The sequence below is a fragment of the Uloborus diversus genome, chromosome 1 (genome assembly GCF_026930045.1).
Source record: "Uloborus diversus isolate 005 chromosome 1, Udiv.v.3.1, whole genome shotgun sequence".
NCBI lineage: Eukaryota > Metazoa > Arthropoda > Arachnida > Araneae > Uloboridae > Uloborus > Uloborus diversus.
The window spans coordinates 179869429-179896874 of NC_072731.1; the positions used below are offsets into that span (position 1 = coordinate 179869429).

The 27446-nt window shown below is 33.2% G+C and overlaps 1 protein-coding gene across 2 annotated transcripts in view; it reads right to left on the bottom strand.

Annotated features, from left to right (window-relative positions):
• LOC129233727 (uncharacterized) overlaps positions 1 to 8842 on the bottom strand; it is a 36756-nt gene extending 27914 nt beyond the window's left edge. Inside the window, exon 1 of one of the 2 annotated variants that reach the window (XM_054867707.1) lies at positions 8788 to 8842. In XM_054867707.1, the coding sequence (XP_054723682.1) occupies positions 8788 to 8800 (13 nt within the window). In that variant the 5' untranslated portion in view covers positions 8801 to 8842. Of the gene's footprint in view, positions 1 to 5829; positions 6038 to 8787 lie in introns of those variants that run through there. The other variant, XM_054867721.1, reaches the window with a different exon arrangement.
• Between the last annotated feature and the right edge of the window lie 18604 nt (positions 8843 to 27446).

Sequence of the window (27446 nt, forward strand, 5' to 3'; positions counted from 1 at the left end):
TTAATTGTTTTTATCCTTGAAAATGACTAAATAAATCTTTGAAACTCCTTGAAAAATGCTTCAATTTTATTTCTTATCATCAAGTGCATAAACTCTGAATTGTCTGAACGGTAAGGGTTGTTACTCTCTCGATACCTGCTTTTTAAATTTCAACATCATATCTTTTAAAGCGTTTTATGCATTTTTTCTTATTGACCATTTTACAATTAATTCAGTGTTGTGTTTGTGATGAGTTGGAAGGATATTTCTCCTCCCTCGCTCTTCTTCTCTGGCGGTTAGTGTCAACCATTTGTCGAACTAAGAACAATTTTTTTTTCCATTATCTTAATTTTCAAAAGAGTGTGTAAATTTACAAAAAAGTTTTTGTTCGCCTATTTTTTTCCTGGCGTTTTAGCAGTTCTAATTACCCTTATATGACCTCAAAATGCAGAATTTTATACCTATTTTTCAATTTTTTTTCCGGGGAGAAACATTTGGACCCTCTAAGCTTAGTGATATTCTATACCCAACGTAAAGGCTATATCACTGCATGCTTCTCCTGATACTCCCCCCCCCCCCCAAGGTAAAGCAAAAAAAGACAACGGGAGCGTTAGAAAACGAAAATAATAACATGACTTTATGTATCAGAGGAAACGATACACATAGTGGGAGGGAAAAAAACAAACAAAAAACGTAAAAAAGGGCCCGCTTTGCCACCGACATAAATTTGTCCGGACTATAAAAAGGGGCCACATTCCTGGAATAGCTTAGGGCCCCGTTGACTCTAAATCCGGCCGAGCCCATAAGAGGTAAATGTACGATCTGAAATTAATTGCCAAGAAAAAAAATCGTCTGTTGAAATGAAATAGTACAACGCCTTTATTCCACTAATCGTATATTGATTGCAAACTATTTATTCTATCATGAAAAACAATTCTCTTATTATGTCTGAAAATGCAGTATAATCCATATTTAATGCAACAGGAAGTTTAGAAGAATAGTGAAAAATTCTTCATGGAAGAGGTTATGTTTCTACTACTTTACACTAGAAAATCGCTACTAATAATGAAGCAGAAAGTTTACTGTATGTGTGACTCGCCTGGAGGTAAGACCGTTCGGTCCATTTTTCGTGAAACTAGGAACATGATGCATTGAAGGTGCACATCTTGAAGCATTTTCCTAAAACTCGATTTTATTCCTTTACTAGCAGTACCCGTACAGCGATGCCTGTGCTAAAAATTTAAAGAAAATCCGTTGAATTAAGGAAAAACAAATTACATCAAGGTTATATTTGCAGTAGCTTTCAAACGTAAAAAATTCCATAATTCATCTCCAAATTCGCCAAGCGACTTTCTAATTAAAAAGAAAATCAATTAACATACGCACAATGAATTTAAAATAAAGTAATAACAGTAAAATATTCATAAGCAACAAAAGCAACTTCCTCCAAAATTTTTAAAAAGAAAGTAATTGAAAAATTGTCTGGAAAATGGACCTAGTGTTATAGTTGAAAATTGTCTGGAAAGTGGACCTAGTGTTATAGCAATTTCTCGAAAGAGAAGCCTTGAAAATTGGCTCAATTAGAATCGCTTATATCTCCTGTTCTAATTAATTGAGAAAAATGGAACAAACATCATCTTGTTTGGAAAGGAAAACTCTTTCCAACGGTATATATTGTTTGGGGGTGGTGGATTTTTTACCCTCTAATTAGCCGAAATTTAGCTTAATTAGATAATTGGAAAAAACTAATTCGAAATTTAGAATTTTCGCTTCGAGGTGCACGGGCCCGGGGTACGTTCGAATCTTTGTGCCAAGTTTCAGGGCTGTAGGTGCTATGGGGTCTTCTGACCATCGGGTACAAACAAAGAAAGAAACGCCGTTACCTTTATACATATAGATTTCAATTTTAACAATTAAAAAAAAGATAGGATATTACTCTTTTTCTGTGAGAAGAAATTGCTGTATTGTTCGGAGTTTGGTACCGTTGGGAAAACCCGTTAAAAACTGCACCACATGAAGTTTGCTTTTCGTGTCGTTGAAGAACAGAAAGTTGTAAACATTTTTAAGTCCGCAGTACTTTTTACTTTTAATAAAAGTTCAACTTCTTTTTCCATCGAATTGCAATCAGCGTGAAAATTAACAGTTCAATGTCGTTTGTTTCTCCTGAGTTTTAATGGAGCTGTACTTTTGGTAAATAATAAATATATAACGTATTGTTGATCGACGTTTCAAAGTTTATTCTAATTGCTGATTTTAGAAAAATATATTTCATAATTTTGCAATTTCTGCTCTCAATACTGTTCCCTATGCCATATTTAGATAGAATTATAGATAGTTTAGATAGAATTTTCTTTCTTTCTTTCTTTTTTTTTTTTTTTTTAGTTTGAGTTTTCCTACTTCCTAATGCTTCCGAATTTTCAGTTTGTAGCACCCTTTTGGGGACTAAAATTAGAGCACACACACACACACACAATCAAGCGAATGGTAGAGCGTTGTCAATGTGCACGAAAAAGGTAACAAAATGTGTGTTGCCAGCATTCCAGCACAAAAAAGAAATGCGACTCTACTCCCCTCCCCCCTCCCAGGTTAGCGTTCTAGGCAAAATATTTGCGCTAGTCGCCTCATCAGATTTGATTATCGACTTCACCTATCGGATTTAAGACTTACTCAAGAATTTTCCTCGCTTATTTCCTTTGAAATTGCTAAAGGAAAATATTAGAAATGCTACACGACCCTTATTCTGCATTTCCAAGGAAAATGTTTCATTAAGTGAATAGTTTTGACATAATGTCTGTCAAGTAATTTTCAATTTTGGAAGATTTATTCTTGAGGGATATTTTTTATCCGTTACCCTGTTAATCGAGGCCGACAATACTTCCAACCAGTTGCGACACGAAAGAGCGGGGAATTCCATACAAACAATCGATCTTGTCATCGGAAGCTTGAGGAATTTCCCTAGAGGGCAAAACTGGGGAAATTCTTTAGTCACCAGTAACAATTTCAGCCACTATTTTGAAATAGCGGTCAGTTTTGATTGAAAATGCCAAAAGATATACACAGTGAGCACGAATGATGGCCTCGATGTCAAAAAATCATATTTTCAAAACTGCTGCGCATATTACAAGAAGTATAATTCATAGATGTAAAAAGAAATAGCCCCCCCCCCCTTTTTTTTTTTTTTTTTTTGAATGAAGTTCAATTACACAAGCATGCAACGTGTGAGAAAATTGTGCAAAATGTCTAGCTTAATATTCTCAATGTTGGAGCCTTTTTTTTATATCTACAACATGTAACCTGTGATCCAGTTCGTTCCACACATTTTTGAGTATCACCAAGACCAAGGGAGGTTACTGGGACTTCCCAAACTTTTCCTTTTTCGGCAAATTTTGCTGACGATTCGACAAATTTGGAAGAAATTAACTTTAATCTTACTCTTTTTTTTTAATTCTTAAAATTGTTTTCATAATCTGGTTAAACTGGAACTCCATTCGGAAATTTGAGAATTTTCTTGCTAGCAAAAATTTTAGTTCGAGGGCCCCTGAGTATGACATTGCCAAAGGTTTGTAATACAGTAGAATACCTATATAACGCAATTCTCTATAAACCGCACAACTTTTCAGAAGTAAACAACAGGTTTTTAAGTTTAAAAAAATCCCTTTGTTTTGCCTTGCTAACATAAAAATTGTTAGGAAAATTGAATTTTGAAACAGTTTTTCATCTTTCCAGCTTAATTCAAAGCTTTTAGATGAAAATCAATATTCACAGTAAAGAGAAAATATCAGATGGCTCTTGAAAATGCAGCTGTTATGCAAACTATGAAGCTGGCAGAAGTGCAGGATAATTCACTTTCTTTTAATTGTGAAACATATTTATTTGTGAATGTTTGGTTGTGTTTTAATACTCATTGCAGATAGAACTAATTCTGAAGTGCACTGTAAAAAAAAACTGTAAATTTTGAAGAAGTTATCCGTATTTTTTACAGAAAAAAACTGTTCGTAATAAAATACAGGATTTCTCTGTTTTTTTGAATCTGTAACCGGTTATACTTTTTTTCTTCGAATCTTCGAAATTTCGCCCGCGTGTTTGGATTTTGGTTCTCGTGCTCGAGTTTTTGATCTTATATTTATTTAAAGCGAGTAAGTCTTAAATCGTTTGCAACTTCCATTTCATTGCATCCTAATCAATATTTTATTATTATGTTTTTTTGTCATCTGTTACAGAGGCATATTCGGAAACTTACCTTTGTATACATGTATTTCGTAGTAGTATAGTAAATATTGAAATGGATTTATGAAAGTATAGTTTCATTTTTTAATCTTCATAAAATAATAAATCAGCTTGAATAAATAATAAAAATACGGAAGATTTCTGTAAAATAAACGGAAGAAAACTGGCGTCCTGGCTGACAGTTTTTTTCTGTAAATTTTACGGATTTTTTTTTACAGTGTGCTAATGTATATATATTCTGAATATTAGTTTCAAAGTTTGTGAAATGACCTATATAACGCCAAAACCTGTATAATGCAAAAGCTCTGGTCCCAAGGTGTTTTATTACGGTCTTCTACTGTAATGCACAAATACGTTCTTGAAGGTTTTGTAGTGTTTTCGCAATAGTGAGTTTGATAACAGCGTCTTTGGTGATGTAACCCCGTAAAAACAATTCACATGGCGTGTAGAAAGAACTGGATTATAGATTAGACCAGCGGCTCCCAAACTGTGTGCCAGTCTTTATGTCTATTGTACTCTTTACGGTTCTTGATTTTTTTTTTTTTCCTTGGACGGGCATTGGCAGATTTTTTATTTGCCATTTGTTTTTCATTTAGTCGCTTTATGGTCGGTGGCGGCCGGTAATATTTTTTCCCCCTATAAACTTCCCTCTATTTACAATTCCACACAACCGAAATGCTACTCGATGTTATTTCATTTCAGTGGAGTAGTATTAATTCCAAATTCTTGCGTAGCTTCCTAATTCTTCTCCAGTCTTCGTAAATTCTTTTAAGAGTACGTTTCCATTGAAATACAAGTTTAAAATTGAGCAATACTGGTTTTATTTAAAAACAAATTAGCCATAAAGAGGGGAAACAAAATTCAAAAGCATAGCAAAAATAATAAGTAACGGAAAAGTATGTTTGAGGGAGAAAACCTTCTTTTTGTCCATTAATAGTTTTACGTTCTGTTCCCATGGTTACTACGGAACTTGAAAACGTCCAGTTAAGACGAGTTATCCAATTGAGTGGGAAAAGTAAACATTTGATGCACCCGTTTGTGACTCTGCTTAGTTTAGAGGCTAACACACATCTGAAAAAGCTGACTTCCCTGAAAACTAATAGATGCATCCATTTCCGCCTGTAAACAGGATGTTCGCCTTTTCATCTCATCGGTGGTCAGACAGTAAGTAAAACCATGCTTGGCGTTATTAACTTGTTTTAATTTCCTCAACAAAAATCTGACTTTTAATACCTGAGTAAAGAGAACATGCTTGTTAATTAGAAACAAATTTATTCAAAACGCTTACCCAATTGTACATTCTTACAAAAGTAAGCTATACGCTTTCATTGAAATACAGGTTTAAATTTTAATAATATTGCATTTTATTTTTCTTTTATCAAAAAAATTAATAATCGGTAATGTAAAAATTAACATTTGATGAACCTCAAAAAGTATACAGACACTGATAATGATAAATAAAAAAAAGTTTGCTCCGGAGAGGAACTCCGTTTTGTACATTAATTAGAAGCTTCGTTAGAAGGAATTTTAATCAGCTTAGAAAACATTCCCCTTTCAATTTTTTTATTTGTGTAAAGAAAGCGTGCTCTATTAATTTAGAAACAAACTAAATCGCAAACTTACCACAATCCTGGAACACACTGTAAGCACTAAATCAAACTAAAACACTGCACTTGAAACGAAACTTATCGTTTAAATAAACCAATTAGATATATCAACTGTGACGTAACGCTGAAACAAAACCAATTACTTCTCAATTAGATTAGCTATTAAGTTTCATTTCTGTGAGAATAAATTACCGAGAGCCAGAAATTTTCCACTGTCACAAAATAGCATTTGCAGCAACAAGACGCCGTGATCGAAATATTTATTATCTTGAAGCGCAAAAATTCTTAAATGCTAATCTCGATACATTTCGACATTGTAAACAACGAGGCTCATGCTATACCACGTGCTGTGGAGAACCATCATGTGATAAATATGTTTTTCTGTGTACATTTTTACGAGCTCCAAGTTTTCTTCAGAGAAGAAGGAAGAATGAGGATTGATCGAACCTAATCAGAAAGCGACGAAATGAAATTTTTGCAAGAATGAACGTATCTCATAGCAGAAATATTTTTATTACTCAATTTCTTCCTATCAGATTTGCAATTTAATTATATGATTTCGTTATAAAATGTTTAGGGGAGGGTGGCCCAAAGCGGGCAGGCCTTCGTATGCCCCCCCCCCCCATAGTGTGTTAGCTGTGATGAATACGTTTGTGTGCTTACCAGAACACCCACGAGCTATTATCAGCCCCAGCGAAGCAGCAGTGAAGCGGCATGGCGCAACCAAGCTTAAAATTACAAAAATGATACATTTAAAGAAAATGAAGTTTTGTAACTTGTGATTAGTCGAAGACCAGCTTATTTTTTTTATTGTCAATAATATTAACTTATTCTGACACCATCCACCTATAAACTACGATGGCCATTCCGTTTTTTTTTTTTTTTTTTTCGTTTTTCGTGGTGTGGGCTGTAGCCCAGTCATAAATCCTGCGAGCAAGTGATGATGGTTGTATTATTTAATTTTCGGAACGGATATGCATTTGAAAAATATTTGTTGACTCCAACGTCATCATTTCATCGAGGATATTTTAACTCTGACTCAAGCTAAAGCAGATGGGGAGGGGGGCTGAAAACGATGACGATAACGACAATAGTGAAGAATTTCACGTCGAGCCACCCTCAACTACGGCCAATGGATTTTTACGTGCAGAAAAACTTGTAACTACTTTCGGGCACTGAGTGTTTCTCGAAAAACAATAATACACGAATGAGATAATAAAGGAGTTCGAAGCAAATTCACCAACTTAGAACTGTACATAAATAACACAAACTAACCAAGCAAGCATATTTGAATTGTAATAATTTTTTCTACGAACCTGTTTTTTACGAGCACACAGTTATAACGAGCAAATATGGTGGTCTTTTCGCTGGGTTTGACGAGCGAAACTACCAGGGGGAAAAGCCCTCCAGTTTTATTATAAGAGGTATTTTGAACAACTTTGTTTCTTGATTGATTGTTTCTGTTTCTTTCTCTGTCTCTCTTTTGTGCGGGCTTGTCAGACCTCATTTGGGATTAATATTCATTTCAGGACAATTTTTGAAAAGTTATTCTTATTGAATATTTCGTTTCATTACTACCGTAGGAAGAAATTTTTTTTTCTAAACATTAAGTTATTCAGTTCCATACCATCTAGTGGGCGATTCTCGAAAAAATGTCCCGTGCGTAACGCTAAGTTTTTTATTTTTTTTTTTTAAGCTAACCAAAGCCTTCAAAAAATAATGCTGTTGGGGAATAATACTTGCTTTAATATACTATCAAAGCATAACAGCTAATACCATATTTAGTCAATAGTTACTTGAATAAAAAAAACTTAGCGTTACGCACGGGACATTTTTTCGAGAATCGCTCTGGTGATTTTTTTATTGTTATTTTATGGCGGTATTACAGTGCTAATCAAAAGAATGTTACACATAGAAAAATTTCTAATATTCCAGATTTTGATAACTTATACTCTTATGCATGAATTTTCAAAACATTAAAGCACAATTGAATTTCAAGATATTTCAAGACATTCACGAATCATTTTTTATTTTCTTTTACAAAAAAGGAAGTATTGTATTCGCGAAAAAACTTTCACCCGAAAATCGGCCTTAATATATCGGTCACCTACACACACACATATATATCCAGTTTAGCTGTTTATGCAGACGTGTTCTAGAGACATCCATAAACTTCCTGCAAAACCAATCTACTAAACATTTTAATGAAAAAAATGTTACAAAGAAGTTAAACGAGGTGTTCAGATTTTAAAATATTTCATATGCATACAAAAGGAATTTTTTCGCGAAACAAAATACTGCCAGTTTCAAAATTTGTAATTCAGAACATACGTAGTTCCTAATTGTTAAAATCTAAAATGAAAAAATTACTCTCATTCTTTCATTTGTTTCGAACGTATAGCTCTTTATTTAATTTATGACCACTTAACCCCATTGCCCATCACTTTCCTCCACCAGACCCTATATTGTACCAGCGCCCCAAGTTTTTCCTTTTAAAGCTTACAAATATTTTGATAGCTATTAAAAACTCGGAGATGAAGTTTTGCTGTTTAAGTTCATCCTTTGGTGTTATTCCTCAAATTTCGCCCTCTTCCTGCAGTCGGATTCTTTTGAAATTTGGCACGCGACCTCAGACCCGATGACATTGCAATATTCTATAATCAAATTGATTGATTAACTATTGATAATTAGCTTATTCCAATCTTCTTGATTTATTGAATTCTTCAAGTCTTCTAGAGTTAAACACTGAAAAAAATATGAATAAAGTCAAGCCTCAGACGATTTGTGACAAGGATGACGGGAATTTCGTTCTCTAAATAAATATTAAAAAAAACGGTCGTCACGTTAATCTGAAAAATCAAAGCAGCATCAACTTTAGTCAAGTGAGGATATAATAAGCTATTCGTGATCACTCAAAAAAAGGCAAAATAAGTACTTATATTTTTATATTGAAATGAACTAAAGCAACACATACCCACATCCGCCATTAGTTTTCTCTATTTTGCTCTTTCATTCCTCACACACTCGTTTGTTCCCTCCTAATATTCTCCCAGTCTTCTAATTACTGTTTCTCAAATTTCTTGTTTCTCACTCTCTCGTTCTCTCTATTTTTTTCAGTGGAACTTCGTTGCTTTGTGCCTCTAACCCGTACTTCCTTAGAAGAAGACAACTTTTTCCCATGAAATTATCTTTCGCCTTAAATAAAAAATAAACAAATCCCGCTTGCGTTCCATTTTAGATTCAGTAGTTAGGAATGATAAAGTATCTTACGAAAAGTTTCGCAGAAAACGAATTCAAATTACTTAACACTAAACGGAATTCAGAGTCAACAAAAATATTTTTTTGGCCAAGTGCTGTAAAAGAGGAAAATTGACATACATAAAAGGAAAAGTAGGTGAACGTAATAAAATATTAGAACTACGAGTATTAGTCATATGAAAATGAAATTAATTTTATTTCTGTGGAATCGGTAATTTGATTTACGGTAAAAGCATAGTAGTTCTTGAAACAATTTTATATGAATGCGTTAGTCACAGGAATGGACGGAAGTTTGAATTGATATTGATGCTCCAAAATATTAACTGCACACGACCCACCAAATAGTTTTCTATGCCTTCATTCGCAAACATAAACATGAACTATAGCATTACTATGCAAAAAAAAAAAAAAAAAAAAAAAAAAGGTTTCTTGTTTACAACCTACCCTGAAATTCGGAATAAAGCCTCCATTACATACAGTGGCTCCCAAAAGTGTTCGTACACCTACGACTTTCAGCGAAATTGGCCCCTATTCATTGGTTAGAATAAATATTTCGGAATAGGTATTTAATTATAAGATCTATGATCAATTTTAAACAAAACTACATGAAAAGTTTTTAAAAAATATTAAAACTTAATTTTTTAAAAATAAAAAACCAAAAAGTGCCGGAAATTTTATCTCACAGAAGTATTCGTACACTTTAAAAAATATCTATATATTATTGAATAATCTAACTTTTTATTAAGTTATTATTTAGTAGAATATCATGCAATATCAACAACACCTTTTAAACTCCTGGAAATAAATTTCATTCTTTTTTTTTTTTTTTTTTTTTTTTTTTGCGTAATTTCTGAGTAAGTGTTCAACCACACTTTGAGTCTTACTGTTTCTAGTTCTATTTTCGTTTCAAAGCCGTATTTTCGTAATCTAGCCGCCAGATATCTCTAAATATTTTGCATTAAGCTCAAATCTGGAGATTGAGGGATATTTTCTAAACTTTTAGACAATTTTCGAGGCACTAGACGCAAACGTTGAAAACCGTGTGCTTCCTATCGTTATCTTGATACAAAAACAAAGATATTTCCAATAACCAAATTTTTGGCTAAGAGTTCAAAATTGGGTTTTAAAATATTTAAAGGAACGGCATGATTCATTATTTCATCAAAAAATTCCAAACTAAAAGGTCCTGATGCTGATATGCACCCTCACACTATACAGGGGTGCCCTCAGGAGGGGATTATGGCGCAAGTTGCGCCATCAAAAATTTTTTTTTGGGGGGGGGGGATTTTTTTTTCCATAACTTTTTTTTTCTTGAGAACATGAAATTTTTGAATTTTGGAAAGAAAATATATTTAAACTTATTCAACAAGAAATAGATGCATTAATAATACTTTTTTCACGTACTCTTCAGGGCCGTCGCCAAGAGGGGGGGGGGCTACACCCCCCAGTTTTTCAGAAGTGGGGCCACCAATTTCGTTTTAGCGATGAAAACGAACGAAGAGAAACGGAAACTCGTCGTTGCTTAAAAAAATTTAAATAGTAATTATAAATGAACAATTGAAATAATAGTGACAAAAAGTATTTTTTCTCTAAAATTTGAATCAAAAATGTAATCTTAAAATACAATTTGGGAACATCCATGATTCTCTTTTATTAAGATTATCTAAGTAAGGGCAGCGGAAAAGGAAAAGAACACTTCAAACATTTATATTAACCAAAAAAAAAATATTTAGTACAGTACAATACACTCTTCACTAGGCCGCAGAATGGGTATGTCTGTCTAGTCGGAAAATATGAGCTCGTCTCAAGTTAAAGTATTGTGCATAGAGTAAAATTAGCATAATGGGAAGGAGGAAAGGCGACAAAACTAACATGGTGCACGCCTTGTCTCTCGGCGGCCCTGGTTATACAAAACTATGCTTCATGATTCTTCAGTTAAAAAACATAAATAATTGGGACAGCTTCATTAGAACAGCCTATAGGATAGGGTTCGCCGAAACACTCCTGTATGTTTTTTTTTAATAAAAAATATTGTCCTGAAAATCATTGCTAAGTGGAGAAAAATGTATGGGTCGCCGAAATAAATTTGAAATAAAGAGGAAAAAAAATAATAACTGTTAAATGCAAAGAGAGATTCAATGTATTGTAATGAATACTCACACCAAAAGTTCTAAATTTTTGAATGTAAAAATCATAAGTAAATCACAGCTTAATCAAGAGATGCAGGTGGCATATTTAAAATAAAATGAAGTGGAATAGAGACCTAAGGTATCGCAGAAAATTACCACAGCTTTTCAAAATGTTAAAAGTCCTTTTTCAAAGGCTGAAAACGCTTGTATTGCAAGAAAGCAAAAATATTAGGGGGAAATTGAATGTTTTATAATGGAAAATCCAAGCAAATAATCGTGTTTGGCAAAGGAAAATTGGAAGAAAATATTACCACAATATGTTTATCGTTTATCAGTAATTAAAATTGAAAATGAAGATAGGAGGGACGTAGCCAAACTGAAAGGAAGAGTGGGGAACTCCAAACCCTTCTTTTCACGTCCCCAAAGCTGGCGTGGAAGTGAGTTTTTAAAATTTAGGTTTTGAAAAAATCCCGGAAAAATTTTCTCAAGCCCCATCCTTTAGCTTAACGTCATTACAGATGGCCTACAGCTGAGTATTTAGGACTGCAATTTCAAAAAACCATGAGATGCTCCCTCCGAGAACCGCCCTCTCAACTAATCACTCATCCTCATTCAAGGTTGAATAAATTTTGTCTTTTGGACTTCAATTAAAAAAAACTCCCTGAGTTGTCCCAAAACTATCGTCCTCCAAATATTACCGAAGATCCTCAAAAATTTCATTGTTAAGGCTTCGGGGGAACATTTTTCGGGGGAGATATCTCCGAAACCTTCTACCCCTCTAACAGTATTAATAAATCGTCTACGATTGCTTTAGTTGAATTTCAATTTTGAAAATTTGCCAGGGGAGGACTCCGAATCTCTCCACCCATTAACATTAACAAAAATCTTCTAAAACTGCGGTTTCTACGGATCGAAATTTTTTTTCGAGAGAATACCTCTCTCTCTCGCCAACATCATCGAAAAATGTCTTAAATCTCGATTTTAGTGCTTCAATTACGAAACATTTCTGGTCCCGAGCCCCTTCAAAACTCCCCCCCCCCCCTTTCATCGAATGTTGGCTTAAATTACGTTTTCGGAGCTTTGATTTCAAGAAACTGGCGGTGAACTAAATTTTAACAAAAAAGTCTACAATCGCGTTTTTAAAACTTCAAAATTTCAAAAAATTTCGCTAGGGGGGTGTGGGGGGCGTATCTCTCATCCCCTTAATATAACCATAGATCGTCTAAAACTGCATTTTTCGATCTACAATTTTCAAATTTTTCCCGGGGGAGAGCCCTCAGACCCCCCTTTACGTGTCACAATCAGAAATAGTTCACAATTGGGAATGCGTGCTTGAAGTTTGCATTTTGAAAAATTATAGAACAATGACCCCGAGTCTCTTCCTCCCTTAACATCACCATAGATAGTCTAAAACTGTGTTTTTCAAATAACAGTCTTGAAAATTCCCGAGGGAGAGCTCCTGGACCCCATCTTCTGAACATAATTAAATATAACGTGCGATTGTGTTGGGAACTTAAATTTGGAAAAATTATCGGGAGAAGCTATACCTGGAACTCCTCTCCCCTTCCTCCCAAACTTAAAATATAGTTTAAAACTGTTTTTATGTCTTCAAATTGCGAAATAATGCAAGAAGGTAGCCCTCTGACACCCCCTAATTCTGACTGAATATTATCCTTACGATTACTAGTTTTCTACGATTACTAGATTACTAGTTTTCAGTACGGTTTCAGGAAAGGTAAATCTTGTGCAACTAATTTATTACATTTCTATGACAAAGTTACCATGGCTTTGGACAATAAGAAGCCTGTAGTCCTGTAGATGTTGTTTACATTGATTTTCAAAAAGCTTTCGATAAGGTACCGCATGTTGCTCTACTTAGCAAATTAGCTGATATTCACCAAATATCCTAAATAAACAAACAAACCACTGACGTAGACCGGAAGTAGCGAGTCTTATTTCCGGTTAAGCGCCAATCTCCATTGCTCGAGATAGGGGTTCATAGCGAAAGCGATTTTGTTGTGCTTCTTTAAAAAGCAGAATAATGTCTTCTGCGTATTTCAATGCATTAAATGAGAAAGACAAACTTAGTTATTGTTAAAAATTATCTTTCAATGGCTGTGACCTTACCGATCCTTTAGTAGATGGATGGCGAATCTATTGCTAACGATTGATGTTTACAGTGTTCAGGCAATTTTGTTTTCTTTCAGTTCTAGGTAGAATCATGTCTTTTGCGTATTTTAATGCATGAAATGAGTATAATAGGCTTTGCTACTCTCAAAAATTGTCGATCAACGGATCTGATTTTCCTGATCCTTTAAATACAGAAATAAGGAGAAAAAAAACGAGTCTTATTCGTTTGTCGATCATTACCGTGATTTCAATGATAAGCATTTATGAATACCTCCTAAACAGAAATAAAGTTGATACAAAGTCTGCTTTCAAGAATCACAAATCTACTGGATTGCAAGTATGTTGTGAATTGTGATTCCTATTCTTAAGTTGAAGAGCTATTTTTTCAAAGATGGAAGCTTTTCTGCACTGTGTTCACACAGAATGGCTATGACAGGGAGTTTTGGTGTCATATTCAATCAATTCTCCTGTTGTAGCTTTTCAGTTCACACACACTTATTGGTTTACAGTTGCTACCTAATTTTCAGGTTTGATATTTAATATATTTTATTACATATTTGTTCATCACTTTTTTTTTTTGTTTAATCAACTTGCTTCTGTAGCAAGATTGATAGGCATAAAAAAATTGAAAGATAACAAAATTTAAATTTAATCTCCGAGTGCTTTCTCCTGCGTTAAAATTGCTTTGAATGTAATACCCCAATAGCTGTACTATGATACTATACTATAACTTTAATTAATGTGTTTGTTTACCGATTGTCGAATATCTAAATTTATTTACAATTTAGAGCGCCTAATATTAAAGTACCGTCAATAACTCGAAGTCCCAAGAGACGGGTTAAATGGTTCGAGTTATTGATAGTTCGAGCTATGGGAAGTTTTTTTCTCATGAGGTAATGAATAGTGGTTCTTTATTTTAATCACACAAATCAAACTGTTTGAAACCCGTCAAAACACTGGAAACTTTCAGCTTTGCAGGAAGCAAATAAAAAATTGTTCAGGTTGAGTTTTTCTAATAATCAATTTAATATAGATCAATATAGATCTTCACACATTACAGTAAAAATACAAAGCTGATGAAATTAAGGTGAATGTTTCCAGCTCGTAAATACATCGCACAAAGTGTGTTTACTACATAATATTCATTAAGATTCGAATCCTTTCGCTTTAAAGCATTGGCTTTGATTCGACGATCAGGACCTTTAGAAATTTGAAACCCGAAAGCAGAACAACATCCGCTCCTTTTACGAAAATTTTGCGCCTTTGAAATTCATGATTAATTTAAAAAATTCAATCAAATTACAGATACGTAAACAGAGCAATTCGTCGTAAGAAGCAATACAAATAAGACTTCCGCCGGAAGTTTTGAGTGACCCCGTGCAGCCCGCCACCTAGTGTTCAAAAGAGTAAGCGTGGCTTGGAATTTGGTGAATAGGAATAGGAGGGAAAACTTTCATTTGGGTAAAAAACTGGCTGACCGGAAGGAAACAAAGAGTAGTTGTAAGGGGAAATTATTCTAATTGGAGTGAGGTCTTAAGCGGGGTTCCTCAAGGATCAGTGTTAGGGCCTGTTTTGTTCATTGTCTTCATGAACGATATTCACAAAAATATTTCTGGGAACATGAATTGTTTTGCTGATGTCAAAGTTAAGGGGACTGTAGAAAATGAAGAACAAGCAAATCAGCTGCAAGAGGATCTAGATCATATTACGGAGTGGGCTGATAAATGGGGTATGGCTGTTAATGTTGGGAAATGTCAAGTGCTACATTTGGGGCATGGAAATAAGTGTACAAGTTATTATTTGCAAGGTTCAGTCATTAGTCAGGCAGACAAAGTTACTGATCTGGGGGTCTTAATAAGTCAGGATTTAAAGTTTAGCCAACAGTGCAGCATTGCTAGTAACAAAAGGCCAATAAGATGCTTGGGTTTATCAATAGATCTATTTCAAACAAATCTAAAGAAGTTCTTCTGCCCTTATATAGAAGTTTGGTAAGACCTCATTTGGAGTATGCTGTTCAGTTTTGGTCTCCTTATCTTAAGAAAGACATTAACGTATTGGAAAGGGTTCAAAGGCGGGCTACAAGGCTAATAAATGAACTTTCTCACTTAGACTATGATTCCAGGCTTAGAAGGCTAAAAATGTACAGTCTTGTGCAAAGAAGAGACCGAGGGGACATGATTCAGTTGTTTAAATTTATTAAAATGAAAGATGTTACGGGGCTGAAGTTTAGCACTGAAAATAGGACAAGGGGCCATTGTTTTAAGCTATTTAAATCTCAGGCTAACATGGATGTTAGGAAAAATTATTATTTTTGCTAACATGGATGTTAGGAAAAATTATTATTTTAGCAGGGTAGTGGAACCTTGGAACAGCTTACCGGAAGAGGTGGTAATGAGCAAAGGAGTAGACAGTTTTAAGAGGGCCATTGATCTTCACTGGGGGTTGTAAATTAACTAGGACCAGTCTAGCTGGGCCCAGAGTCTGTTGCTGGTCGTCGCTTTGTATTTGTATTTGTATTTGTATTTATATTACTAGTACTAAAGTCTAGTAATATGACTATCCCTGCAAAACCTAGAAGCCAAATCTTCTCTCTCTCTCTCTGCACATTCGAACAAGCGTTTGACAAAGTTAAGGGGCCGCCAAAAGCGTACTCCCCCCTCCCCGTTTTTTGAAATAGCGACGGCCCTGGTACTCCTTTCCAAAATTTAATGACAGTGTCTCTTTTTCAATGAAAGGAGCATCACAGACGGCATGGAGTTGATGTCCATTTCAAACCTGGATCAGAAGATAATAATTCTGACCAGTATGCTCTAGTCTTTCATTGATTCATTTGCACCTTGACAATCGTTAAGAACTAGTTTTGAAGTCTCTCCAATCGACAATTAATATATTTTCTTCATTAACTAGCTTAAGCTTATGAAGAATTTTTCATTTCGCTTTACTCCCACCTTCTATACCATTTTTAAACTGATTGTTTCAATTTATCTTTAGATGATTTTTATTAAAACTTTCAGTGATGTTGGTTTTCGCTGATGGAGGTAGAACAGTCTGTTCTTAAGGTTTTTAAATTATTTTTCGTAAATCATATTTACTTTCTTCCATATCTGATATGTATAGAAGGATATTTGATTCGTTAAAATTCTCGAGTTCTGATTTTTGATGCGTGCAGAATAGCTGAATCCATTTTTGAGGATTTCCGAAAAATATCAGTCATGGTGTGTGTGATCCATCTTTTTTTCGTATGCGACTTCAATTTTGGAAAGCTTCCAGGAGAGCGCCCTTACTGTAACGCCAGAATGACACTCTCTTTATCATCAAGAGTCATCTAAAAACTACGTTTCTAGTAATGCAATTTTGAAAAAATTATAGGAGAGAGCCCCTGATTCCCCCCTCTTTCCTTAACACGATCAAAGACAAGCCTAGAATTGTGTTTTTGGAGTATCAATTTCAAAAAATTGCCGGGGAATGGCACCGAAATTCACCTTCCACTAACATTATCAAGATATATCAAAACTGCGTTTCTAAAGCTACAAGTTCGGAAATTTAAGTGGAGCGCCCCTCTCCCTCCTCCCCACTCTCATCAACATTATTAAAAAGTCGTCTTAAATTTGGTTTTTAGGGCTTTAATATCGAGAACATTCTGAGAGAGCTTCCAAAACTCTTTTTCTTAACGTCACATAAGTCGGCTACAATTGCGATTTTAGAACTTCAATTTCAGAAAACTGCTTGTCCCCTAACCATAGATAGCGTTTTTAAGACTTTTCTGAAAATGTTCCAGGGGCGAGCCCTGGGATCTCTTCTTTCCTTAACATTACCACAGATAGTCTAAAACTGCGTTTTTAGAACTACAATTTTGAAAACAAAGGAAACGATAGACTATTTGCAATTGCGCTTTTCAAGTTTCAATATTGGAAAATTATCGGGAAGGGGCCACCAAACCTTTTATTCCCCTAACATCACCAGAAATTGTGTAAAACTGTGGTTTTAAAATTACAATTTCGAAAATTTTCTGGGGGTTGAAACTCCCCGAACCCCCTATCTAATTGACAATAAATTTCCGTTTCTCGGTTCATGTTGTATACATCTAGTAGTGACTCCATCCCAAGCCAGAAAGTTGTCCTTGTAATTATTCATACGTTTGGAGAAAAAAAAAAGGTGTTGCAAAATTCAGGGGTACCCCAAACTTGTTTACTCAAGGTCCACGTTTTAAAATTAGAGAAGGCATCATATTACGGAGTGGGCTGATAAATGGGGTATGGCTGTTAATGTTGGGAAATGTCAAGTGCTACATTTGGGGCATGGAAATAAGTGTACAAGTTATTATTTGCAAGGTTCAGTCATTAGTCAGGCAGACAAAGTTACTGATCTGGGGGTCTTAATAAGTCAGGATTTAAAGTTTAGCCAACAGTGCAGCATTGCTAGTAACAAAAGGCCAATAAGATGCTTGGGTTTATCAATAGATCTATTTCAAACAAATCTAAAGAAGTTCTTCTGCCCTTATATAGAAGTTTGGTAAGACCTCATACAATCCAACAACATTTCAGTTCAAATGGTATTTGTTAGCGCTACCCCCCCCCCCCCACCCCCCACCCCGCCCACGCGAATTTGAATGGAAATTAAACACTCTAAAACTGTTATGTTTAACCCAATTCGAAAGCGAGAAAATTTTTGGGGGGGAATTTGCGCCATTGAGCTTGGGGGGGGGGATGGGCACCCCTGACACTATAACACTTCCACTGTCCTGATTAACTGATTCAACTAAGTTCTTAAGATCGATTATTTCGTCCCTGAAAAAGAGGTGTCCCTTCTTCGGAGGTAGATGAATTAAATGCATGCTGTGTAAAATCAGTATAATTTCATAATAAACGAAAATTTATAACATTTAAAATTAATTATTGAAAATGTTTCTTATATACATACTAAATACAATTCAGAATTATGAAAACTGGAAAAAAATTAATATTAAAATTGTATAAAACATTTTGCGGCATCAAAGTTTTGTAATTGATTTTCATTTATTGCAATTTTGAATTAATGAGGTACATGGATTTGTCTGATGTCTTGCAATCTACAATGCGAAAAACAGAGTGATAATGTTTCAGGTTTTCTATACAGAGCTTGTCATGAGCGGCACACTATCTATTGAAGCTTAGCCCATTTGAAAAAATTGATGAGAGGGAAAAGTATGAATGTACGGCCTCACCTAGAATTTTAGAATCTTTATTTATTTATTTGCCTGCTAGTGTAAAGACAAACATTTGCCAATTAATTTTTTGACAAAAAGGGAACCTTGAATTTCTATAAATTCGATATTTCTAATGCATTTATACATTTTTTTTTTTTTTTGTAATTTTTTTGTTCGACTGTCCCTTAAGGGGTTCCTATTTAAAAGGACTGAGACCAGGAAAAGTGTATGTTAAATCGAGGTGTCTCTATGTCCCTTAAAGGAGGTACTTTTGTATTACAAATTATTCAATCTATTCGCATGGGTGCAGCATTTTTAAGCATATATTTGCACATGACTGCCGGAATTTTAATCTTTGATTTTCAATTATTATATTCGAATATCAAGAACCTTTATGTATTACAATATCAAGTAAAAACTGTCTTTAAAAAATTTTGTACTTGTAAAATAATCATTTGTATGCGTTGTAGCACAGTTACGCCCGTAACAAAATACGAATCCTTTTTGTTTTACTCTTAAATGCATGGTATTTTAAACACATTTAAAAATACATTCTTTGACTTCAAACATCTATTAAAATCATGAGGAAAATACTTAAAAAAAACAATAGTTTCCATCAGTCAAAAGTACTACTTTTAGTCACTGAAGTTGATAGAATGAGCAAAAAAAAATAAAAAAAAATAGCAATGGAGCGGAGGAAAATCTTTTATTTTCAAAACGTTAACTTTTTAATTCCCTTTTTTTTTTTTTAATGTCCGATTTTTCAAACAAGGCGTGGTCTTTATGACGTCACAAGTGATATACTTTTTCGCTACTCCACTGGCGCACTGAATGTTTACGCTTGCTGTTTATCGCGTTTCCAGGTTATGATAATTCAGAAGCGAATTAAATATTGCTCACTCTACGCTTGCTATCAACCATATCGTTGCCAGTACATGTGAGTAAAGAACAAAATTAAATATTACGCTCTGAGCTAATGGCATCAGTGAATGGCATTTCATCACCTGTGATGTCATGTGCGGACGCGCAAAAAAGGAAATTGAATCTCCGTACTGAAAATATTTTTTTAAATATTAAACTTTGTCAAATTATTTAAAAAATGGTCACATCCTATATTTTTAAGCATGCTCTTTCAGAAAAAAATACTTTTAACATTTCGGAAACGACTCCATTGTGCAAATGGATTGAGGAAGCCACAGCGTCTGTACTGATTCAACATCATTTAACAATGCATCATTCGGCATTGAAATTCCTCAATAATCATGCTCAATCAGCTCAATAAATTAAATTTTTTTCCATAGATTTAGCTAAATTAAATTTTGGATTTCTGTGTGATATTCTTGTTTTAAACAGACCTGCCTACTTATACTGTTCGCTTTACGTAGATAAATTTTTTTATTGAATGATTTCCGGTAAAACTGAGTTGAATACTGATTTCAGACCATTTGCAATGGCAAAAAAAAAAAAAAAAATCATCAGTTGTTGCTGTTTGATGACTGTTAGTGGATATCGCATCAATAGAGAATATTACTTATATAGTCAATATTACGTCCTAGAGCAATTGACAAATCATGGTCCATTGGGTGAAAGTTATTTTTAATAACAGAACAAATATAGCTCCAATCAATGAGCGTAGGAACAAGTCAATTAAATTATGGAAAACCAATGGAGTCTGAATGGTTGAAGTCGCCGTCGATTTGAAAATAGCCTAACAATTTTTCCGCTATTTTTTGCTTGCGAACGAAATTGCTAAAGGAAAGAGTAGTTCTTAAACTTATTCGAAAATCTGTTATCTAAAATGAGTGCGCATTTTTGAGCCGTTCTGTGTGCTTAATGAACAAGCAAGAAATACGTCCATTGCAAATATCAAATGTAACTCTTATGAATCTTTTTTTCGGTCGTCATCTGTCAACATAATCTGCTCTCATGGAAACAAAAACCGACTGTGGGCTGATAAGGAGTGAGATAATCAAAAAAGATAAGCTTGCGAATTTCACAATGATGAAAAGTTCTCATGAAAAATGAAAGCAAACGTCTCAATATGTGTTCCAGACATGGTTATTATTATGACTTCGAATATTGTTTAGTTTGATTGATCCTAAATGAAAGACAAAGAAAAAGAGGATTCCACATCATTAGATGGCCGAAATTCACACACAACTGTTTCTTTTAATTTTTTTACTTCCTTGTACGAACTACGGATGTGCCAATAAGCAAATTGGCCCATTACCGATTAATCGGCCGATTAATGAACATGGTGTCTTTTAATTCAACAATTTCTGAATTGCAGATTTTTTTTTTTTCAAAATAATGTTTTACAACTTCATACAATTTCTGTGAGCAAATTTTTCTATTGTTAATAATGATAAAGCTGAAAGTCTCCCTGTCTGGATCTCTGTCTGTCAGTCAGGATCTCTATGACGCGCATAGCGCCTAGACCCTTCGGCTGATTTTCATGAAATTTGGCACAGAATTACTCTGTAGCATGGGAGTGCACCTCGAAGCGATTTTTCGAAAATTCGATTTTGTTCTTTTTCTACTCCAATTTTAAGAACATTTTCTCGAGAAAAATTATCATAAAATGGACGAGTAAAAATTACCAACTTATCATAACGTGGAACCGTAACATGTAACATGTGCAAGCCAATTAGCGAAAAATTCATCAAACGTTATTTGCAAAGATACAGGCGAACCAAAAGACCTTTTAATTTTCTACTACGAACAAAGCCGTGCGGGTGCCACTAGTAGTTAATAAAATTACATTAGATTAACTAAACATGAATATTCACATATTTAGTTAATTTCCTGCGTCCTTACTCAGCGTCAGCAGACGCTTTTAACTTAGTTGCTACTTTTTGTTATAACTATCCAAGAGTTATTCTTTATGAAAATTAGAAGATAATCTTAAAGCACCATGCTAAAGATAGGCCGTAGAGGAAAGTATTAATATATGAGGCAGTGAAAAGCAAGGGGATGTAAGCGCTAAAATTAAAAAGATAGAGACAACCAGCGCAAATAGTTGGAGAACCTCTCATGTGTTGGGGGGCAAGGGATGGTGCTTCAATGAAATCCTGCCTTAGATATGAGCTCTCAAATTTTCATAAAGCCCACTTACATCCCTTTGCTTTTCACTGCCGTATATGAAGTATGTTGCAACATTGAAAATACGCATTTATTCAAAACAGAAAAATTAAATTAACAAAATTAGCATTATTTCAACCGTTAATGTTTGTAAACCCTTAAAGCTAGTTGGTACATGATTTTTTTTAAAACCAAATGATAAGTGAGATAATGAAATAAAGTGAATTATTTTTTAGTATAGGAGAAAATTATAAGAACGATCAAGAAATGTTTTTGTTCTGACAGTCCTGAAAGCTCAAATTTTATAATTTATGTCTTTATTTTGGGCAGTGCAAATTCATGCTACATGTTATACTTATGTTGTAGAAAAATACATTCATTTATTGTTGATAAATTTATATATATATATATATATATATATATATATATATATATATATATATATATATATATATATATATATATATATATATATATATATATATATATATATAATGTGTGTGTGTTTGTGTGTGTGTAAATATTTTCCCCACCGATTAATCGGCAAAATTTGGCCTATTTTGAATCATTGGCAAAGCAGCAGATTACCGATTACATCTGATCGATCGGCGCATCCGTAGTATGAACTATACATGAAGTAATGTACTCAAGAATAAAAATCTTTCTATACCTAATTTTAAAACATAATTACTGCTGCGAAATTAACTTAAAATATGATTGTTTTCATAGTGTTTAATATTGTGTATTTTTACAAATAAAACACACTGTCTAAAATCCTTGAAGTCTGTTAAAACATTTCAAAAAATCCTATTTAAATTTAAAATACGTTTAAAACATCCGAGTTTTTATTCCTATTTTTTTAAAGGCAAAACAAAAAAGAAAGAACCATGGGAGAAGGGGGCATTTTCCAGAAAAATGATCGATCCTTTGCAGCAATATGTCTGACTAAAATCATTATGCATCAAAATGTTTTTAAAGATAGATACATTTAAAAATGAAGTGCTATTTTTTTTTTTTTTTTTTGAGTACCAATAAACTGTATATTAAGTCAAAAATAGTGTCAAGCACTGAAAAGTAAAATACTTTTCTCTAAATGAATAAATAAATACATAATAAATAACCAAGTGAAACAATAAATAAACTTATCAATTTATGAGGGAACAAATACAAATATTCAATAAAATAATGAATGAATAAAAAAAGATGAATAAGTGAATAAATGAGTTTTTATAAGTAGATTAATGAAAAGCAAGCCAACTAATTAATGAATGAGTGAGTAAATAATTTGGTTTAAACGAAAGAAGCAACGAATGAAATAAAAAAATTTCACTTTGTTCATCATGCACTGGAGAAGTTGTAAAAATAAAAACTGTTTTAAAATAAAAACATGTCAAATATTTAAAAAAAATAAATACTGCATTGAATATCAGTAGGTTTCCATTAATACTTGAAATATTAATCACACAAACTTCATCATTTAATAATAGCAAGCAAACGTTTGATACATAGTACCACAAAATATTACAATATGAGTGTAAAATTTTGAAAATGGGCGAGTATTATCATATATTTTGATTTTTTGAGGTAAGTATTTTTTGATTAAAGTAAAATACATGTTTAACGATGTAGTTGAAATACTGCCAGTTAGGTAGCATGGCAAAAGGTAAAATATTTTACCATTTCTCTTTGCCCGCATTCGCCTAGTTCTTGTAATGAATGAATTCTGTACAACTAGTTTCACTGGTATAACGGTATCGTTGTAGAGAAAACAACTAGGCTCCTATTACACATTGGCTACACTATTCCGGAAATCTAGGAAAAATCAGCAGCATTCCAGAAAAATTCAGAATTTCAAATGCAACAGAAAAATTGCATGTGTACCATTTCATGGAAATTTCAACAAGTATACCCTTTTCCGTTACTTATTGCTAACGAAGTGTTTCAAAAACTTTTTCTGCTGGTGACAAGTATTTCTTTTAACAGTGCCTCCTTTTATGCAAAAAATAAAAATACTAATAATAAAATAAATAAAGCATTGTGATTATATGTCATGTTATTCAAAGTGGTAATTTTGATTGTGAATAAATGAGTTGATAAATAATTGTAGATTTTTTGTTTGAAGTATAATGTATTTAATACTATAAATTGCCGTATTTCATTACAAATCTAAATAATTTCAAATAATGTTAATTTTTCTAGTAATAAATATGATGTATGAAGAAAACTTTGTCTGCGTTGGATTGCGTATTGGCTTGTCAGGTGCATACCTTAGCGGGCTAGCATCTTTTTTTTTTTTAAATTTTTTAATGTATCACCACTATTGGTGGACATTATTACGGCTTGAGAAATTTGACGCCCTGTTTTCCACTGGATGGAGCCACCTGAGCTCTAACAATAAAAAATTGCAAACTTACCCATGATCAACAAAGTAAAATAGATTCTAAAGAGTTCTTTAAAATCCCGCATAATCATACGACACGGACACTAACGACTCTACATCTTGAAAATGCACCGACTGAGGCCAGGTATGAGCCCGCGAACTTGGGTTTAAGAAGCTAACACATGATCACAACTCCACCTAGCTGGCTGGTATAAAAAAAGTGTTACTGGAATCGGTTTATTTAAAGTCCCTCTAGGTTTTTTTTTTTTTTTTTTTTTTTTTTGTCACACGGTTCTGTTATAGTTAAAACTTTAAAAATAATAAAAAGAAGAAGGAAAACTTCTTTTTCCCTGCAACCTTATCAACAACTATTCAACCATTGTTAAAAAAAAAAGAAAAAAGAAAAAAAAAACCCTGCTTTTTATTCAGCGAAGTACGTTGAATAAAAACAACAAAGACAAAGACAAGATTTTGCCATCGTACTTTTTGATCTAAATAAAATTTTCAAGCAAAAGAATAAAAAAAAAAAAAAACATGCTGATACATAATATTTTAAATATTAGAGCTCTGATTAGTTTGCAAAAGTATATTGCCCCGACGTTAGTTCTAAAACTTTTAATGGAATATTAAATAATTCCGATATTAAACAGGAATGAATAAATTAATATCTGAATCTCTTACAATCCTAAAACTTTACTCTTAGCTAGGAAGAAAAAAAAAAGAAGACGCAACTAAAGTATCATTTACGCTTTCTATTATTAGAAGTTGAAAGTCGATAAGATATTCTGTAGAATCTGGTAAATAACACTGAATGCATTTGTCTGGGTTTCCTGTGTTTGATCTTGCAGAGTGTGATGAACCCTTCAGACAGTTGCCAGACGAATCTTTAAGCTTTTTCGACTCTCACAAACCATCCTAATACATTTTCAAAGGAACCGAGAAAATCAATTGGGCGTGAGGATTTAAATTTAAGGGTCAATGATCGCTGATAAAATATGAAGTGGAATAAATTAGGATTGTAATGGAAAATTCATTTTGGTGAAACAATTAGAAATTAATTCTATGAACTAGATGCAAAAAGAAAATACCCAACATTGTTTTTAATCGATTTTTCCATTGTCTCTGACTATGTGTGTTTTGAATTTACTGATTGCGATAATAAGAATTTTTGTTTTATTTTTGACTGAAAATATAAACGTCGAAATTGACGAAATACATTTTTGAGTTTTTTATACTCATTCCATCCTCATAATAAACTATTTATTCGATCCTGATTAATTCCTAATTCATTCGGTTTTAGTTATAAATAAAAAAAAAACTTTGTATCTAGCAACGAAAACTCTTTTGTCATATTTTTGTTTCCGCTTCGTATGCGAATGGCCTGGTTAAGCCAAAAGTAATGGCCAGGTCCTGGTAAAAGTTGATGCATCTCCTCACGAGAAAATCTGTATAAATTCGTAGTAGTAAGTCGTGAACAAAAAAATCAATTTATACCTGTGTAAAATTGAATATCCTGTTAAAATGTAAGCTCAACCTGAAACTACGTGAGATGTGCTAAGATAAAAAATTATTACATAAAAACAAAAAACCCGATTGCGTAAAAACCAAAAAACTAATATATATATATATATATATATATATATATATAAGCCCAGCAGTTTAAAATGTTATTGAATTCTACTGAATAACTACAACATTGAAATAGTTTTATAATCTATACACACATAAGACAAATTATAAATTCAAAAGCAGAATAGAAAGATCAACAGTCGGGGCCCATTCCTTTTTGACCAATTAAGGTACACCGTAAAATATGAATGGGATCCGACTGTTGATCCTTCTATTCTGCTTTTGAATTTATGATTTGTCCTATGTATATATCGATTATAACACTATTTAAATGGTGTAGTTATTCAGTAGGATTCACCCCAAAACTCGCCCAAACCCCTAAGAGAATAAGTGTCAGACTGGGTAGTCTTCGAAAGGGACAAAAGGGAAAAGGGTAGATAAGAATTACAATAGATGCCTTCTCCTCCAACACGAGGGAAAACTAGCTACTAATTTAATAAGTTTGTTTAGCAAGAGAAAAAATGTTTTTTCCTGTATGATCGGTAGACGCCATCTCGGACTACAAAATGCTAATATTGTCTCTCTATAAGTTCACTGTGAAGATATATTGAGTTGTACAATGTTTCTCATTGATTGTTTTTTTTTTTTTCAAAACATTTAAGTTTCTTGAAGATATCATATTCTGTACTGTAAATGGAAGAACATTTTATTTTAAAACTTTATTATTAGGCAAAGGCATTTCCCAAATATTCCTGAATCTCTTCGAGAAATATCTTAGGGGCCATTCATTAATTACGTAAGGGTCCCAAGGGGGAGGGGTGGTTGGAAAAATCTCTACATACCCTTACTTGGGGAGGGGGGGGGTCAAACCCATTCTTACGTAATATTTTTCAAGTCGATATTTTACATTAGAAATAGCGCGGTCAAGTGGTTTGGCAGGGATCATATTTCATTTGCGTTTGGAAGATAAAAAACTTATTAGGATGAGCTGTTTTTTATTTGTATTACCAAGAATGAATGGTGTAAAATAAAATTTAAAAAAACGCACTATGTATGGCATGTTTTATTTTAAATTAGTGTCGCATCATATTAAAAAAAAATATATATCGAAAAAACATTTAGTCTAGATTCTAACTTTTTAGTAAATATTTCTTTTGATACAATAAAGTTTCATTTAATTATAGTAAATTTAATGACGATTCCAGTGATACAAGATTCGTGGATTTGTTATTTTATTATTTTGGAAAACGAAATGAAATCTTACGTAAGAATAGCACGAGGGGGGGGGGGTCCTTGAAATATCTTATATACCCTTATATGGGGGAGGGGGTCAAAAATTGCCAAATTCATCTTTACGTAATTAAGGAATGGGCCCTTAATATCTTTTATACAGTTTTTTTTTTTTTTTTCAAACCGAAACATTTTAAATGTGATTTAATGTGGGATTGCTATTTAGAATATGAATATTATGGATGTGCTGACTAAAAAAATAATTTTAGTTATAAAAATAATAAAATCGGAAAGTTGTTTTAAGTATGAAAAGTGAATTTAGTTCATGCGCTTGTTAATTACATACATTCCTAATGTTAATTATTCTTATCTGAACTTAATAACTGCAAACTACATTTCTACAATGTTCAACCTATCTTATTATCAAAAAAAAAAAAACAGCTTTTATAAAGAACAAATTTAGTAATTCAGAAATATCATGGAAATAATGAATTAAAACTAAATGCTCGTATTATTCACATAAAGTTCTTTATTTTCATGAAGGGGGAGGGGGGACATTTCACGGAAAGTGGTCATTTCGTCTCGCAAGTAACGCCTCATACATTAGATTAAAAATGATAAATTTAAATCGGCATTGAACAATATCTTGTTGCTTAAACACACATGTATGT